This window comes from Podarcis vaucheri (assembly GCF_965113315.1).
Source record: "Podarcis vaucheri genome assembly, chromosome: 3".
Classification (NCBI taxonomy): domain Eukaryota; kingdom Metazoa; phylum Chordata; class Lepidosauria; order Squamata; family Lacertidae; genus Podarcis; species Podarcis vaucheri.
Window position 1 is genome coordinate 29,143,162 of NC_138761.1, and position 19,069 is coordinate 29,162,230.

The following is a 19,069-nucleotide window of genomic DNA, read 5'->3' on the forward strand; positions in this document are numbered from 1 at the left end:
ATAGTTCTGATATTCTGTGGCTTGTTGAGCACAGCTAGGTATGGGTGAATATGTCAATTTCAGTTTCTTGTTTTTCCAATACTGAATCCAGTTCATCACACATCCACAACAGTTTGTGTGTTTTTAAAGTCCACATGAACTTTCACCAGCATTTTACTATGAAATTCTCCGAATATACACATTGTTGTAGGCAATTTTACTTATTGTACGCATATTTGCAAACCAGCTTTCCATGGCAGAATGCATTTTTGTATGTTATTTTCACTAATATATGCAATTTTAAGGAACACTTTATGCATTTTTGTGCATGTTACTTGGCTGAAGAATTGCACTGCAAAATCTGAAGAAGCGTGAATTTCAAAGAATGGTGGTTTCACTTCACATCTTGTTTAAGAAACTAAGAATTCAGTATATCTGCCTTTAAATATGAACTGATTCTAATTTTCCCCACTTCCCTGTGTGTATCTGGTGCAACTAGAAAATCAGGAAATAAAATCTGTATATTGACCAGAAATTAGCTACGAGTGTTAAGATATTTTCCCAAGAAAGGTGATTCCCATCACTGTTGGCTGATATGAGTCTTCTTCTGCCATTGATTAGATTACCATATTTACTTGAATGTAATGCACACCTTTTTTGGTGAAAATTAGGATGTGCATTAGATTTGGTGGTGCATTTACATTCGCCAGCAAATACTTTTTTGCTTTCAAGGTTTTGAACATTGAGGTGTGCGTTAGATTTGATGGTGCATGAATAGTGTTAGTCAGAGGTGCCAGCTTCTCAAGATGATTGAGGGGACCCAGTACAACCTCCTGACATCGCATGTATGTTGTGAAGAGCCAGGGGATAGAGCCAAACACCCTCTGAACAGTGAGGGGGCTTGGCCCCCTCAAATAAAACATAGGGCGTAGTGCTTCAGACCCTACGATCCGGTGCCTATGATGCTAGTACAGCTCACTTCCGCAAAAATTTAAGTATCTTTGCTGAAGGCCAAACTACAAATTACAGAGAAGATCTATAAGTGGCCCTCTATCATGATGAACCAACATTTTTATTCTGTCTTTAAAACAGCTAGGGCTGCATTGGTGATCCAGATTTCACTTCAGTAGCAGCACTTTCAAATGTCTTCATAAGAAAATTATTTTGCAAAACCACCATCAACCCAAGACACCAAATGTATAGCAAAACAACACTAGAACATTTCCACTGAAGTGCCAAAATGAAAATACCTTCATCAGTATAGAAGAAGCCAGTGAAAAGAACAGTGTAGCTTATCTGCCCATTTGGCTCACGAGGAGGAAGCCATTTCACTTGAACTGCTCTGGGTCCATCATTAAAGACAAATAATTCAATTGTTCCTTCAGGTGCATCTTCACTGGTACGAGCCTCTACCTGCAAATTTAATAACGTTTGTTACAGAAAAAAAGGGAAGCATGAGAAGAAGGATCATTTTGTTCACCTGGTACATGACAATGAAAGATTTCCAGATTGCCTCCATTCCTGTTTCCAGTGCCATGGGTCAGCACAGAGAGCATGTGTAACAACTGTCATCACTGAAACACAGGAAGCTGCCTTATACAACGTCAGACCTGTATGTCTGTCTAGCTCAGTAATAGATAGGTAGCCGTGTTGGTCTGCCATAGTCAAAATAAAAAAATTCCTTCCAGTAGCACCTTAAAGACCAACTAAGTTAGTTCTTGGTATGAGCTTTCGTGTGCATGTATGAGCTTTCGTGTGCATGCGTGTATCTGAAGAAGTGTGCATGCACACAAAAGCTCATAATTATAATTTCTACATTGCTGAGAGTGTTTGTAAGTGCCCGTCTATAGGAATTATCACAGATTTGATTGATTACAACAGATTTCCATGCATTTGTGCCTTATTGACATGGAAATCCTATGAACTGGAACTTCCTACCCTTCCTTGCCTATGAGCTCTCCATTGGCAGAGACTAGGCAATCCATGTCAACCATTGCCAGTGCTAGTAAGACTATTGATTCATGCAGTGTCTTTCATTATTAGCTCAGATGTGCCTATGGGAGGGGGCCTCCCCCTTTCCCTAGTGATTGGCTTGTGCCCTGGGATGAAATCCAAGATTGCCTATATGTAAAACATAAGCTGTTCAACCTAAAACTTGTCCTGTAGCCCCAGCGCTCCTAGAATCTATGAAAAGGTCTTAAGGCTTGTGGTGATGGAGTGGGGAAGAGACAGATGCCCTGTGATGTGACTGTTGCCTTTTTGCTGCTGTGAATGAATGTCTTCTGTCAATACTATCAAACCCACCTGCCAAACAACTGAGAGCAGATATTGTAACACCATTTTAGCAAGCAGTTTCCAAGACAGTGTGTGTCCTTTTTGTTCTATATCCATCGATCTTTGCACCTTTGGAGAGCTCTTTGTCTGTACCCCAAAGGAGCTCATCTCCCTGTCATGCTTTCTTGTAGCCACAGGTAAAAAGTTGCCAAACCTGTGGCCATCCTCTTCTCCTTCAAAAGGAAAACACAACAGAAATAGTTGCTTCATGTTTCTTGTGATCACACTTGCTGGGTTGTTTGCTTCCTGAGTATGTGGTTTGGGAACTATCCACTTTCTTTCCCTGCCACATGAACCTTTACCATTCCCACATAACTTCTGCCTAATGTCTTCTGTTCCTAGTTCAAGTCCTCCTTGTTTTTCTTCCTGTTCTCAATATATTTTTGCTTCAGGCCCCGAGACCACATTCCAGTTCCATTCTTACAGTCTTCTCCAGCAGCAGCAGCCTCCAGGGAGGGACAGTGGTGTGCTTCTGGCCTCTCAACAGCTTCACTGCTGCATTGACTGGGATGGAGAGGGATGAAGTGGCAGGAAGGTCAGGAAGGTGTGAGCACAGTGATAGAGCCAATCTTGTACTCCTCCTGCTGCAACTCCATCATGCTGACCTTGCCCCCACCGCTTTGGCCTCCATTGCCCTCCCACTAAATTCAGCAATGTGGTTGTCAAAAGGCCAGGTACATGCCACCCCTCCCCTCTAGCCCCCCCCCCCCGCTCCTGGCAGCATTGGATCCTGTACATCAGGCTTCGTCAATCTCAGCCCTCCAGATGTTTTGGGACTACAAGTCCCATCATCCCTGACCACTGGTCCTGCTAGCTAGGGATCATGGGAGTTGTAGGCCAAAAATATCTGGAGAGCTGAGGTTGACGAAGCCTGCTCTACCTATGACCCTATATCCTGCAATGGCTATTTTCAGCTTTCATGTACCTACAATAGGGATCACCAATGTGCTGCCTGCCTGTGATGGTCAGTATCTCCTATGGTGCCAATGAAAAGTCTCCATAAATATCGCCTCAAACACGAACAATGCATGAGAGACGGTATGTTCTTCCTGCTCAGTTTTGGTTTGCACTGGCTTGGTCTATCCATTGGTCTATCCACAAAGCCTCTTAAACACTCCCATATTTCATTGGAAGCCAGGACTGGACACCACTCTTTATTCTGCTCTAAACAGAGGCGTGGGGCAAAGAGCTTCCATCTATAAGTGGTGGCTGCTGTAGGTGTGCCTGTTTCCTATTGGTTGGGTCGGGTAGCTGAGGAAGGTTCATGCCTGTATCATTTCATTTCATAGTTCTTTCTCTCTCTCTTTTCTTTTAGATGTATCAGACCTTTTTTGTTACCCCACAAAAAATCACAAAATTCCTAATGCAAAATTCATAAAATTCCAAATGCACTCACCAACCCCAAATTGTTGGCAAACCCTGATCCTAGAACACAGGTTAATGATTGCATTAAAACAGCAGAATTTTATATATGCCTATACTGCAGGACAGGGTGGTGGGATTGAATATTGCTAAACTGCTCAAAGATGCTGAACATTCGTATGAAACACGACTCCACACGTCATCCTGAAGCGATACACTCCTGTGGAATTGAACTGAAACTTTGCTGTATACCTATTTCATTAGTGCTACCTTTCAAAATGTAGCAAAGGCTGCCATATGTGATAGATGTGTGACATTAATTTTCAATTATCTGTGTCTCCATAATTATTGTTTTATTATTTTACCATTAGAACAAAAAGCTTCTCAGAGTCGGAGTGTGCTTAGTAATATAAAGCGAGCTCAAGTTTCCCTCATTCTTTTCTATTGTGCACCTGCTTCATCATATTCATATTTTGTGCCTCACATAATATAAGGCACTGCAGTCCTTGTAATTTTCAGTAAAGTCACAATTTACCCTGTGTACTTTTAGACAATTTGGATTAAATGCCTATATGCCATTCTGCACCTGATGCATTGTACTTATAGTTATGCTTTTTCAGTACTGTATCTTAAATTGCATATTGTTTACTATGCAGGCAAGACATTAAACATAAAAATTGAGTGGACAAAAAACTTGTCCAGCTTTCATTCAATGCCTTATATACTGATAATTTTTCTATTAAATAAAATTTAAAAAATAAGCACAACTAACAATCAAGTAAGAAAATTTAAATTGCGCTTAATATTTTTTTCCAAATAAGAGATCATATGACAAAATAAAAATGATGTTTCAAAATCATATGCCAATTGTATAGTATATATTAATTTATCTATCATTTTCTTAAAGTACATACTTGTAGTTTTGAGCTATGTACCCTGTTTATCAGATGCGTTTTTATGATTCCCAGATGAATCAAAGTTCTAAACAGCTATGTACTTCCATAAACAGCACAGTGAAATCAGTAGAGATTCCAAATGGATAACTATTTTATATATTAAGGGTAAGTTAATTATTTCTGATTTATCCATTTCCCAGATTTTCATTAAATTTGAAATCATACACAGCTTCTCTGAAAAACCATTAAGCCAACGTATTATGCAACAGCAATACATAAAAAACTCATTAAAATCTGCTACCTTCAAAAATCTGCTTCTTTGAGGTGCTTGCGTTGCAAAACATCTCTTCAATCGATTAGGGCACATTAAATAAAAGATCAGCAACAAAAATAGCTGGAAGGATAATATCAGTTTACCACAGGGAGATGTCCCTGCGTCTATTTAAAGTTCTCAATGAGCTAAATATATATTTCTAAACCAAGTGTTGGATATAAATGGTAATGGTGGGAAAAATCTTTCAGAAAATCAAATGAAGATGTGTTGCTTTAACTTCCTGGCAGCATTTAGGTGAGTTGCTCTCTAAATAAAGACATTGCATTTCAGTTCTTGTGATTGGAGATGGATCACTGGCTCAGGAAAATAGTTTGCATTCTGAGCAGGCGATACAGATAAGTATTAGGTCGACTCTAAACCCCTACTTTGAATTGCACTGAAAGTCAGGGCCGCGTTTCTGCTTTAATGAAGTGCAGTTGCTTACTAGTTTCTTTCAGAACACGGTGGAATATTTTGAGACTATTGCAATTCTGTACAAGTAAAATATACTGTGAGCAGCAAGTGCAATGCTACCATCTGAAATGCTTAGTCTTGCTATTTGTGCGTAATAGTAATACTAATGCTTAGTATTACTATTAGAGAGAAGTGATTCAGTATTAACGCCAACTCAATGGAACCGGGACGCCTTAAACAAAACAAAACAAAACAAAACAAAGTTTAAGGGAAAGGTTCAAGCAGCACTGTTGTTGCTGCGCAACCTTTGTGCATTTGAATAGAGGTTGTGTGGGAGCCCCACACAAATCCAACAGGAATGAATGGAGTTTGAACAGCAGCAGCTGCACGAGTGTTTGGTGCACTGTTCCCTAAATTTCCAAGATTATTATTTTTTTAAAAAAAAATTGAGTAGAAAAATTGGCAAAAAGCCACTCATGCTTTTAAGAGTAAATATCCATCAACCCCGTCCAAGCTATAAAATGTTTAATGGTAATAAAGTCTACAATCCTGCTCTACAGATGGATGATGTTACTAGCATTTTAAAGCAATGAATCTTGGGAAGAAAAAGGGAAATGTGATCAAAAATCAAAATAAAAAAATTCAGTCCTGGTGTCCTTTTTTTTTAAAAAAGGTAATCTTCGTACAGTGAAGCTAATATTACAAAGTGAGAGCCTGTTAAGGAAAACTTTGCCAGAAATGCTAGAGTATGTATTTCAGTGGGGTTTTATTCTTGAATAAAAGCTTGGGTGGGGAGGGGAGCTTTTCTTCCCAGATTTTACTGCAAAGTGCAAGTTCAATTTTAACAAGATTAAGCCTCATAAAGGCAGAAGCTATGTTGTTTTTGACACAACACCGTGTCATTCTGGAATGTTCTTATCAGAGTCAGAAGCAAGATCACCAAAGAATGTGATTATTTCTTATGCTAGAAAACACTGATATTATTAAATAACTACTGGTGCTTTTATTTTTAGATTTATATAATTAAAAATACTTATTAGGGGAGCACAAAGTGGTTACAGAACCAAAGAGCTGTCAATATTAGAGAATAAAGTAGATGCCATTTAAACCTCCAACTTATTATATCAGTACTAAGAGTTCTACATTTCTAAAATTCTCAGTATGTTACTTGCTGCTGCATCACATTCAGAAATGCATACCCTTTAATCCTACATCCATACCTTTTTCAGAGCAACATACCATATTAGGCATTGATGTTGATAATGTAGTGTTTAATGTGGTTTGGTCTTCTACAAACTTTATATTATCTTCAAACTTTTATGTTGAGGCAGAGGATAGAATTTTTTTATTCATTACTAGAATAGCAATTCTTCTTTTAATTGCATCCTTATAAGTCAGATTAAACCACATTTACACCTCTTAAACATATTAACTTCCCTTAATTTTAATAATATGCGTTTCACCCTACTTTCCACCCCCCTTTCCACACTCCCTGTCTCAGTCTTTACTGTATCTATATGATATTTTGGAACAGTGCCTAGCGGTGACCTATTCCAATCCTTTGCAGCTTTTAATGGCATTTTTTATAAAATGTCACATTTTGCCAGATGGGTTAGTACTGACCAGTGTGAATCATCACCATTTAGTCTGATATTCGCTGCCATCTGACATTTATTACATTCTCAGAATGTAAATTGAGGTACTCACCAGTGGGCCTAGCGCACAGCCTTTTGCAGTACATGCCTGAACTCTGAAGGAATGTAGACTCCAAGGAGAAAGTCCAGAAGTAAAATAACTGAGCTGGGAAGAATTCTGTACAAGAATGCCATCCATGTACAATGCATAGCTAGTGATAAATCCTATTTAAACAAACAAAAACAAAGAGAAACTTAAAAGGCTTGATCATAACAGGTAAGAGGGAGGGAAGCAACAGTCTTTTAATAGAAATTCAAGGCAGTACATTCTCTCATCTCCACGGCTTACAAAATAGAGGCAGCAACATACATGTGTCACTAAAACAAATCTCTATGTAAAACACGAGAAGTCCAATGAAGCGGTACTGTGCCCATCTTGTTAAAAAGTAAAATTAAACCGCTCCAAAGAAAGTAGACCTTAATAGACTTGCTTCTTAATAGACCTGTTTCTGAAGTGTAAGTCAAAGCAATCGAGCTGGGAAAGTTGAGGCAATTCCGTTTCACGGCCCCACTCTGCATGCAAATGCATGTGTGGATTAAAACAAGGACACTGAAGATATATAGCGACCATTTAGAATCCCAACACCTTCAGACCTAGAAAAACTAGTGATCCATATTTTAAACATACTGCTGTAGTACAAGTCAAAAGACAATTCCTCTATCCGTCTCTTGACCTTGGACCCCTCCTCTGCAATGTTAATTGTTGCTGTTGTTCTTAAAAATAAGACAAATACAGTGGTGCCTCGCAAGATGAAAAGAATCCGTTCTGTGATTCTCTTCGTCTAGCGGTTTTTTCGTCTTGCGAAGCAAGCCCATTGACGGATTAGCGGATTAGCGCTATTAGCGGCTTTTAGCGGCTTATCTGCTGATCGGATCAGCTGATAAGCGGCTTAGCGGCTTAGAAAAGGGGGGGAGGGAAAAAAACCAGCAGGAACTCGCAAGACATTGTCATCTTGCGAAGCAAGCCCATAGGAAATTCGTTTTGCGAAGCACCTCCAAAACGGAAAACTCTTTCGTCTAGCGAGTTTTCCGTCTTGCGAGGCATTCGTCTTGCGGGGCACCACTGTACGAATGTTTAAAAAAAATGCCATTAATTGAGACATTACTTCGGAATTGCAGACCTGGAAGGGAAGGGGTGTTATGGGTTCTGTTAACTAATTTGTATTGCACCTGGTAAGCAGAGGGGAGTTTTCTTTCGTTGCCATACAGCATAAACATGGTTTACGTGCTCCAACTAAAAGGAAGTTTTCTCTAATGATGGAGTTAAGACAGAGATGGGGAAGTGGATTCAACCCGGTGAGTCAGTTCCTTATCTTCCCCATCCCCTGCCGCCCAGTTTGACAGCTGGGAGGGGCCTGTTTTGTAATACCATTTTGCAATGCTCTCTTGCTGTGTTTTCCGTTTTGACCAAGCCACACTTAGCTGCCCTAAATGTAATGTTATATACGACATTAGGTAAAGATGTGGGCAGGCCAAAAGTAATCTGGGTCTACTCCTTAGACACAGATGAAGTAAAGCTAGAGCCATTCTTAGCCCTGCTTCCCCCAAAATATACCATGGGGAGGGTGTGCTTGCTGATATTCTGCTGCTTTTGGAGTCGAACAGGAGACTTTCAGTGACATTGTGTGGGTGTAGTTCGGAACTTACATTACTTAACTTTACAATTATGTTGATTCTGTTATCACCAGGCTGAGCACTGCTTTCCTTTTGGGTGAAAACAGAGGCAAATTAGGTGTTGAGCAGTTTTGCCTTCTCTCTGTCACCCAATAACATTTCTCTGTCTTTTCCATGCAGAGGACCTACAACTTGCTTGTTCTTCCTCTTGCTTTTAACATAGCCAAAGAAACCTTTTGTTATTATTTTTAACCTTCCTTGTGAGCCTGAGCTGATTCTGAGCTTTGGCCTGCCTGACATTCACCCTGCAATGGTTGGCTACTCATGTATACTCCTCTGTGATTTCCCCTTTCTTCCATTTCTTATACATGCCCTTATTAAATCTCAGCTCATCTGTAAGCACCTTATGAAGCCACACTGGTTTCTTTAGATGCCTCCCACTTTTCTTTCTTGTTGGAATTGTCTGCATTTGGACCTTCAATATTTCACCTTTAAGAAACTCCCAACCATCTTGGACTCACTTCTCTTTGAGTATTTCTGACCATGGGATCTCACCCAGTAGCTCTTTAAGCTTTTTGAAGTTGGCCTTCTTAAAGTCCAGAGTGCCGTTTTCCCTTGCCTCTGTATCAGGAAACCCAGGAGGGGCCAGGTCCAAGATGGCAGCAGAGACATTCACAATCCCAAGGGTTTCTGCTCCAACTGAAATCTTAATGGCATTTTCATTTGGGTGAGGACCAACTTCCAGACTATAGAGAATGCCAGGTATTAGATAATTTGGTCCATAGAGATGTAAGAGTACAATATTTCCCACTATCTGCCTAGTGATACTGTCATTCAAATTGTAGTTTCCAAAAGGAACTGAGAGCTTTCTGTTTCTCTATTTTTTTTTATCTGTATGTAAAAATTCTTCAAATGATCCCAGGGATATCACATCCACATTATAGTTAACATTAAAAAGAGAATCCATACCATTGCCATTATCACTGAAATTACATGGTAGTTAGCAAATAATTGGTCTCCTGACCCCCTAACCCTCTGTTGCCTTTACCCTGATATCTAAATCAACCCAATGTTCTGCACATCCAAGGGGAACATTGTTAGTGCTCTGTATGGAAGTTGTAAAATGCACCACAGGACTGCCTATAATGGAACTGTGAATGTAATTAATGGGCTGTAGAACTTATCATAGGTTTTGTCTTCTGTACTTGGAAATAAGCTGCTTTTTACAGTTAGTTTAAATGTCAACTTCAATTATAAACATTTTATTCTTTTTGCCTGTTCAACTCAGGACAGTGTTTCCTTCACAAATGCACAGCTTCTTATATAGTACTTCCATCCTTTGCAGCGGTATGTTTTAGTTGCAAATCTCAATAAGCAATGAATTTCAGCTTTTTGGAGCTACTGTGACTTGATATGTTCTTATAGGTGCCCTGATAATCTATTCCATATTTTGCTCATAGAAATAATGAAGACATAGATTTGTTTGGCAACTCCTCCCCATGACACACACATACACATGTGGCTCATTGGTGTCTAGAATCACACAAACATATATCCATGAGCTGTTATCACCCAACTGACCATTCATATGACCTGAAACCTGTTTCAGGCAGAAGGAGACAGTGTATGTATCATTCTCCTAGCCCAAATACATGTACTGAGGTGATGGGGGAAGCATGCACCAGACTGGGGTGGGGCATGGTGGTACCAAACTGTAAATATTTCAGGTTAAATATCTGCAAAGTTTAGCCTGCCAAATAGTACCGTGAAACTGTATACACAGTCATACCACGGGTTGCGAACGTTGCGGGTTGCATGTTTTCGGGTTACGGACCGCGCCAGACCCAGAAGTACAGGAATGGGTTACTTCCAGGTTTTGGTGCTAGCGCATACGCAGAAGCACTAAATCGCGCTTTGTGCATGCACAAAAGCACCAAATTGTGTCACGAGCGTGCGCAGATGCAGCACTGCGGGTTGCAAACGTGCCTCCTACACGGATCACATTCAAACCCAAGGTATGACTGTATTGGCCATGGTAACACAAATACAAAACACTTTGAACTGCACTTTGGGAGATGCAAACTGTCCTGGCTGCAGCCTCTCATGTGGATATTAAGTGCAACTCCAGAGGGTCATCTGGCCATTGTATGGATTTCATGGCTGCAGAAGACTGTTGGAACTGTGAAACTCCTCAGGGCCTATATTGCTCTTTGGGTGCTGGTCGTTCAAAATGCATTTGTACCTAGGTGCATTGGTAGTCATCTACTGGACATAAAGACCTAACAGGTAAAAGAGTACATTTGATAGTTCATAAATTTAGCTGTTTGATACCTCTGTGTATGAGTAGCTAAAGTAAATTTAGCTGTTTGATACCTCTGTGTATGAGTATTGCAGTCATCAGTTTATGTGGACACATTGGGACTGGAAGAGTAGGGAATACCATGTTCTGCTGTCACTACAAAATCACCTATAATCTTGACTAGGTTTCAATTTCAGACCTAGAATCTTTCATAATGGACAATTTACTACATCTTTAAAGTTATTGTAAAGATGTAAAGATACATCACACAAAACAACTAGAACTGAAATTGTAACTCTGCCTTGTTTCCAAGAATGAGATCCAACTTGTTGTAGACTTACCAATTGTGTATTCCTGTTATCACTACTATTCAGCATAAATACTGAAGATAATTATACTAATCTTAACAAAGCACTTGAAAATATCAAACCTGATTCTGATACCAATTTGAAAATTTAGTATACTCGACATTGAAGGAGGACTGGCCACCTTTTGAGTTTTGTAGTTGGTGATTTAAAGAACAAACAAACAACAGTTGCTCACATCAGATTCTGCATTTTCTGCACTTGTAATGTGAATGGAAAATACATATTGTATAAAATATGTATCTCTTATCATTTCTGTCCTGCAACAAAATGTTCACAAGTGACACATTCCTGACTTAATTTCTCCAAACTATTCTGTAGCAGGGATTTGATCACATACATGCAAATGTAAGTTTGTGCAATTAATGTGGATTAAAGCCTCCTGGCACAACAAACCCACTTTTTGCACTAAGCAAAATGATGGTGAAATGCACTAGAAAGTGTGGGATAATGATAAATTCATAGGAAGTCATATCTTTCTTTACAGCATCTTACAGCCATCTTTGCATATATGTCTCTTCAAGTTCTCTCCATCGCTTTCTGTTGTTTGCTTCTTGCTTCCATGTAACCTCTACACAAACAAATCAGAATAAATGCTCAATAAAGAGCGGGCATTTATATAACCTCCATGCACGCTTTGTGCAAACAAATCAGGATGAATGCTTAATAAACAGGTCATCTGGAAGCAACCTAAGAGGCATTCCTGGTGTGCCATGTTTAAAACAACAATAAATGGTTTAATGGCTATGGAAATAGTCCTAGGCAATGATTCACAGAACAAATAATAATAGTGACATATCCCATCGTCCACACTCAGTGCTGTGCATATCTGAGAGCAAGCTTCTTGTTAAAATTCCTAATTGCTTACAAATTATTCTGAAATAATCAACAGTGCTATGTTGAAGGCAGATTAGCTGCAAACTTAAATTAACTGACAGATTACAATAGTTATTTATAACTCTTAGTCTATCAAAGACCTCGTTAATAGTGTCTTGTACTCAACTTGAATTGATTTCTTAGTGTAATTTTTATATAAATCTTAAGGATGCAGGGGGAATGCTAGGAGACCAAATATTCATTTGGTACTTTAAAAAATTGTACTTTTAAAAAAATCAGTTATTTTTAAAGTAGCAGCAAGTATCTGCAAATAAGACTGCCACATGTTTACAGGCCTTGTTCATGTACCAGAATTGAGCAGGTGAAGCATTCTCCACAATTTACCTCTATACCAGGACAAAGTTTCGCCTGCTAAAATTCAGTTGCTCATAAAGCCATTGGACCAGAGTCACGAAGAAAGGTGACAATTCTGGCTACAGTAATTGTGATTATTTATTTAGAATGGAAAGCTTTGGCCAAGTCAGCTTTTATCACCCTGCAGCAGTTGGACATTCTTGTAAATTACATTTTAACCCTCCTTCTCATCCATGTTGGACAGAGTACTATGCATGCTGTACCCCACTTTATTTTATCCTAAAAACTTATGAGGTATTTCAAGATGGCTGAGCAGAGACTGAACCTGAGTGTCCATATTCTAATTCAAACACTACTACATCACATTGGTCTGCATTTGTAAGCTAAACAAACAAATTTGCACAAACTATCATTTGGATCACAATGCTGTTATCCTTTCAGTTTTCACACTTCTCTGAATTTTGAAATACTGTTCTTGACCAAAAGCCCAGAAAACTTACCAAAGTTCATATAAAAGTTTACATTTTGGGTTGAAATACATACAAAAGTGCGTATTTTAGATTGAAATGCATATAAAAACTTGTGTTTTGTGGGGATATATGTTCAAAAATAATGTGGATTTTCATACGTTTTTTAAAAGATCACAGCTTGATGCAGAAACAGGATGCAGCAGACTTAGGAACAAACACATCTGAAAATGACACAGACCGGAAACAGACTTATCCTTCCATCTCCTAGTCAATCACTGTAATCCCTTTACTACTCTCTCCATTTTTAGAAAGTAAAAATGCAAGACAAATAAAACATCCAAAAGTCAAAAGTTATGGTAAAATGCTATAAAAATCAACACGTTATTAAGAGGTGCCAAAGACGATCCTTCAGTTCAGTTGTTCAGGAAATACATTAGGCAAAGGAATGCAGTACATGTGAACCATCAAAAGGGAGCACTTTTGAGCCACTAAAACAGCAAAGCAAGGCTGAAAACCTCTGTCTCCTAGCTATAGACAATGATACTATCTCAGGTATTTTATGCGCTAAAATGATCATTAAAAATTAAGCACCACATATAAGCTGCCATTTAGAATATTAATTTACCTTTACTAATCATCTTTTTAACTTGAGGCTAAAAGAGTTCACTTACCATTCGGATACTCTGGCTTCACCCACGAGATATTAAAGGAGTCAGAGGAATAAGACTGGGCTTCAGGAGCAGGAACACCTTCTGGTGTACTCTCAGTTGTTGTTGCTGAGTTAGCTTCACTTATCGTGCAGCCACCTCCACTGCAGGCCTTTTACAAAAAAATAAAATAAGTCACAACAATAAATCTATAAATACATCCCCAGCAGATGCCAATCAGAAAAAAAGCCAGAACTCAAGAGGCTTTGTAAAGACTTATATTGATTGTATATTTTTAGATCTCAAACAAAACATGATCCCTTCATACCTTTTCACTTCTTTGTGGGGATTTATTTTAAGTTAAAGTTACACAAAGCCTGTGAAATGGCAGGAAAGATCCTTTCCCAGGAGCAGGCCTCTCCAGAGAGTGAGCTGTGTATCACTCTTTCCAATTGCCTGCTTCTTTTTCAACAAGGATGCCCAGGAATTAGAAAGGCCGCTTCTGTGTGAAGGGGTGAAGACTCTCCACGTGAATAAGTGGAGCTGAGAAAAGCAGGGATTGTTTTTCTTCACATTATTTATTTAGGCTGCTAACTTGCAGGCTATTTAAATATTTTAAAATTTTTTTGGAAAGGTAGTTTTTCTTGCTTTTCAATGGAAAAGCACTGGATATGCATATAATCAATATTAAAACATAAAATGCATGCTTATATATCTCTCAATACCCACTTTCTAAGCTTAACTTTATTACTTAACATAACACAAAACTTTACCACTTGTTATGAAATTTAAAAATTGTAAGTGCCTTTGTTTTTATGAACATAACTATTATAGGTATCACAGGTAAAGATGCAAGCTGCTGCACTCTAATTATATCTTGGTCTTTGTTAGTTGGGAAAACAAAGTTATTATTTTTTAGGAAAAGTTTAAAATAGTAACAGAAAGTCAGCACTGTAGCAAACGAAAGGAAGGTTTGAATATCTGGGCCTGAAACAGTATGCAGTGGTGCCTCGCAAGACGGAAAGAATCCATTCTGTGATTCTCTTCGTCTAGCAGTTTTTTCGTCTTGCGAAGCAAGCCCATTGAAGGATTAGCGGATTAGCGCTATTAGCGGCTTTTAGCGGCTTATCTGCTGATCAGATCAGCTGATAAGCTGCTTAGCGGCTTAGAAAAGGGGGGGGGAGGAAAAAAACCCAGCAGGAACTCGCAAGACATTGTCGTCTTGCGAAGCAAGCCCATAGGAAATTCGTTTTGCGAAGCACCTCCAAAACGGAAAACTCTTTCGTCTAGCGAGTTTTCCGTCTTGCGAGGCATTCGTCTTGCGGGGCACCACTGTAAATGCCTGAGGACTTTCACACAGAAAAAGAAGAAACTTGTTTTTAAAGTAAGCACTCATAAGAGAAATCCCAGTGGCTAATTAAAGAGTAGAAATGGAAATGGAAATTCAGTCACATTTTAGAAATATGATTGAAGAGTTCAATTTTATTTCATCATTGTACTTAGATAAGTTACAATGATCTGCACATTTGCCTGAGAGATTGATTCTAAGTAAAATGGATAGGAGTGGTCTAGAAGTGTAATAATAAATAGAGATGGACAAAGCTAGGGGTGGGGGTGTCCCACCCCCTGTTCCAGGATGAAAATCAGGTCCCCCCCATAAAGGGGTAAAATTCTGTCCAAAAGCCCAGACACGGGCTAAAGGGCCATAGAACACACAAATTGCGACCTGGCGGGATCACCCTATCTGATTGTGTTATGGGTCACCATCTCTTCATGATGGATAAAAGAAACCAGTTGCATTGTTGAAAAGGTTAACAATATCTGAAACGCCAATATAAGAGCCCTGGATGCTGCTTTCCCCTTAATTTTCCCAGGGTTCACACATCACACTAAACCATGGTTAACATTAACCATGGTCAATGTTACACACAGATAAAGCCGAGGTGCCTGGCAGACAGTCATTTAAATCTTGGTTTATAACATAACAGGATAGTTACAGTAAAAACACCAGTGAGAGCAGCTGATTCTTGAGAGAGGTCTGAGTTTTCTGTCAGCCCACTTGTGGATTTGAAGCTTTGGGGTGATGACAGCCCAGGATCACTCATAACTCTAAGCTATGGTGCAATGTAACTATGGTTTATAAACCAACCACAGACCTTGGTTAACCAGCAAACTTTACTTATAGTTAATAAACCATCGTTAAGGGACTGAGCTAGGTTCACATATAACCCTAAGCCCTAGTTTGATAAAGAAATGCAGGGGATTTCCTCATTTTCTGGGCAGTCAACAGGGAAGACTGAAAGTTTCTAGAATATGGTCTGTGGGGCTGCACAGAGACTGCAAAAATGGCATTATGGTATACATTGATCTGAAAGTGACAATTAAATGGAAATCAATGCATATATGTAAGGTGTAGATTGTTTACATAAGCACAGCAGTTCATAATTCATTAATGAAGACTTAACAAGCCACCACACAGAAAAATACTAAGTGTTTTTTTTTAAAAGGGGGGAATGGGATCAATGTCCTCTACTGTGAATAAATGAAATATGGACTGCAAGAAGATCAAACCGTTCCATTCTGAAGGAAATCAGCCCTGAGTGCTCACTGGAAAGACAGATCCTGAAGCTGAGGCTCCAATACTTTGGCCACCTCATGAGAAGAGAAGACTCCCTGGAAAAGACCCTGATGTGGGGAAAGATGGAGGGCACAAGGAGAAGGGGACGACAGAGGACGAGATAGTTGGACAGTGTTCTCGACGCTACCAGCATGAGTTTGACCAAACTGCGGGAGGCAGTTGAAGACAGGAGTGCCTGGCGTGCTCTGGTCCATGGGGTCATGAAGAGTTGGACACGACTAAACGACTAAACAACAACAAACTAATGCCACACATCACTTTCATCAAGTGGAGCCATCTGCTTTCATTCCCTTTTAGAATGTATTCCTGTACATGTCTACTCAGGATTTAGTTCCCCTGAATCTGGAAACCCCAGAAACTGGTTATAGGACTGGAAAGTTCTCCACTCACACCCATTGGCCACTTCTTGTGGGGTGGGCAGTCTGCACCATCTACTCCACAGCCTCTTTCATTTGCCCACGTCACTATGCAGCAATGGGAACTTTCCAAAACCTTATTGGTGCAGGGAATGGGGTCAGAGGAAGGAAGGCAGCTAAGGAGGAAAAAAGAAGAAAGAGCAAGAGAGAAGACTGGACGGTTGTTGCATGTGTGCACACACATATGTGTGCTTGTGAATGAGGGATGGAGAGAGATTACGCAAATGAAGAGGTGATGTAAATGTGCAAGAAAGAAAGAGTGTGAGGTGACTCTAGCCCTGTCCCTTTTGACTGTAGCCCCTACTTGCCATAGGCTTGTAGCCCCAAAAAGTTCTCCCCAAAGGAATGTACTCCTTGTGCTGAAAGGGTTTTTCCAGCCCTGTTCTTGGCAAATATCTAGCTACATAAATCACAAAACTAACAGTTTCATCATACCTTGCTGCTGAAACGGTGAAGCTAGATGTAAGATCAGTTGCAATCACACACCACTATTTACTCCATAGGGCAAAGCACATTTGATATTCCTATGGTATCTGTACCTATAGTCAGCCAATTCTTTCTAACTTAATTTGTTAGGTATCAGTGGGGCAAAGAAAAGTAACCTGTGGACGTGTGAAAAGTGCCTCTTCCTCAGCACTGAATAGCTGCAGTCTCCTGCCTCCTCACACTCTTAGCATTAGTACACATAAGGGTCTGCTTACTTATATATATATATATATATATATAGACACAGTGGTACCTCGGGTTAAGTACTTACCGTAATTTGTTACGGAGGTCTGTTCTTAACCTGAAACTGTTCTTAACCTGAAGCACCACTTTAGCTAATGGGGCCTCCTGCTGCCACTGCACCGCCTGAGCATGATTTCTGTTCTCATCCTGAAGCAAAGTTCTTAATCTGAAGCACTATTTCTGGGTTAGCGGAGTGTGTAACCTGAAGCCTATGTAACCTGAAGCGTATGTAACCCGAGGTACCAGTGTGTGTGTGTGTGTGTGTGTGTGTGTATAGCCAATGAGGGCAGTATGTTGTGGTGGTTACAGCACCAGCCTAGGACAAGGGAGATCTAGGTTCAAAACACCCTCAGCCTTTAAGCTCACTGAACAACCTTCATTCAGTCACTATCTCTCGGCCTAACAACCTCCCAGAATTGTTGTGAGGAAAAAATGCTAGGTCATGTACAGTATGCTGTCTCAAGCTCCTCTGACAAAGGATGGGGAATAAAATAAATAAAAATGAAGCACTGAAAATCATCTTTTTTTAAAAAAAAAGTTATTCATTGTAGATTATACTTAGAAGAAGCAATCATACTGCTTTTAAAAGTCCATTTAACAGGCCACTTAATGCTTATGGTTTGAACAACAGATGTAGCTGCATCCTTAAGTTACATTCATCCCATCCGGATGATTTCAGCTGGACCATGTGTGATGACTGTCTTAACTGCGTACAAAACTGCAGGAAATGTACATAATACTCTATAGTTTACTATGCTGAAATACCCAAAGGACAAGCAAATTCTATCAGCATGGATTCCAAGTCATCCTTAATTAGTCTGAATGTCCTTGCTTTGGTGGACTCTGAGTCAGATCCTTATAGTTACTTGAAGGTAAATTATTTTCTTCGTGGTATAATGTGGTGTAATATTTAGAGCATTCAAGAGCATGTTGAGCAAAATGAATGCATACAGAGTGTCTACACATAAATGTAAATGTATTCATAATCAAGAGCAGAATATTTTTCTATGGCATTTATCAAAGCATGGCATTTATATAGGTATTACTATAAAATGATGAGAGTGTTTAAAACAAATAGGGACAATCTCATGTTTATATTCAAGGTATTTTCAGTTGTACCATGGAACTTAAACTGTTCTGTAATCAAAAAAAAGAAAAAACCCACACCAAAGGAAATGACTGCACAAAAGAACAGCAATGACATTTAAAAGACATTTTAAAATGCTGCCGGTTTGCAATAGAAGAAGAAGAAGAAGAGAAGAGTTTGGATTTGATATCCCGCCTTTCACTCCCCTTCAGGAGTCTCAAAGCGGCTAACATTCTCCTTTCCCTTCCTCCCCCACAACAAACACTCTGTGAGGTGAGTGGGGCTGAGAGACTTCACAGAAGTGTGACTGGCCCAAGGTCACCCAGCAGCTGCATGTGGAGGAGTGGAGACGCGAACCCGGTTTCCCAGATTACGTGACTACCGCTCTTAACCACTACACCTTCCCCCACTTGTATTTTCTCAAACTTACTTTTGTGGGGATTTACAGAGAAATTTCACCACACCAAAAAGAAGGAAGATATGGTGGAAATTGGGGCTTGGTTAAATATGAGCATCTACAGAATTTAAGTCACACACAACACAAAATGCCTCTATGCAATAGTGATGTGTGAACTCCCGTGGCTCATACTCACTTTGTGAACACATGAACAACATATCTAG

The 19,069-nt window shown here is 39.5% G+C and overlaps 1 protein-coding gene across 7 annotated transcripts in view; it reads right to left on the reverse strand.

Annotated features, from left to right (window-relative positions):
• USH2A (usherin) overlaps positions 1-19,069 on the reverse strand; it is a 432,976-nt gene that overhangs the window by 198,319 nt on the left and 215,588 nt on the right. For all 7 annotated transcript variants that reach the window (XR_014218160.1, XM_082217159.1, XM_082217162.1 and 4 more), the window contains 3 exons: positions 13,603-13,750; positions 7,006-7,157; positions 1,230-1,392 (listed from right to left, as the gene is read on the reverse strand). Coding sequence is in view for 6 of the 7 variants with exons in the window: in XM_082217159.1 (XP_082073285.1) it covers positions 1,230-1,392; positions 7,006-7,157; positions 13,603-13,750 (463 nt within the window). In the remaining variant the exon portion in view is untranslated. The remainder of the gene's footprint in view (positions 1-1,229; positions 1,393-7,005; positions 7,158-13,602; positions 13,751-19,069) is intronic.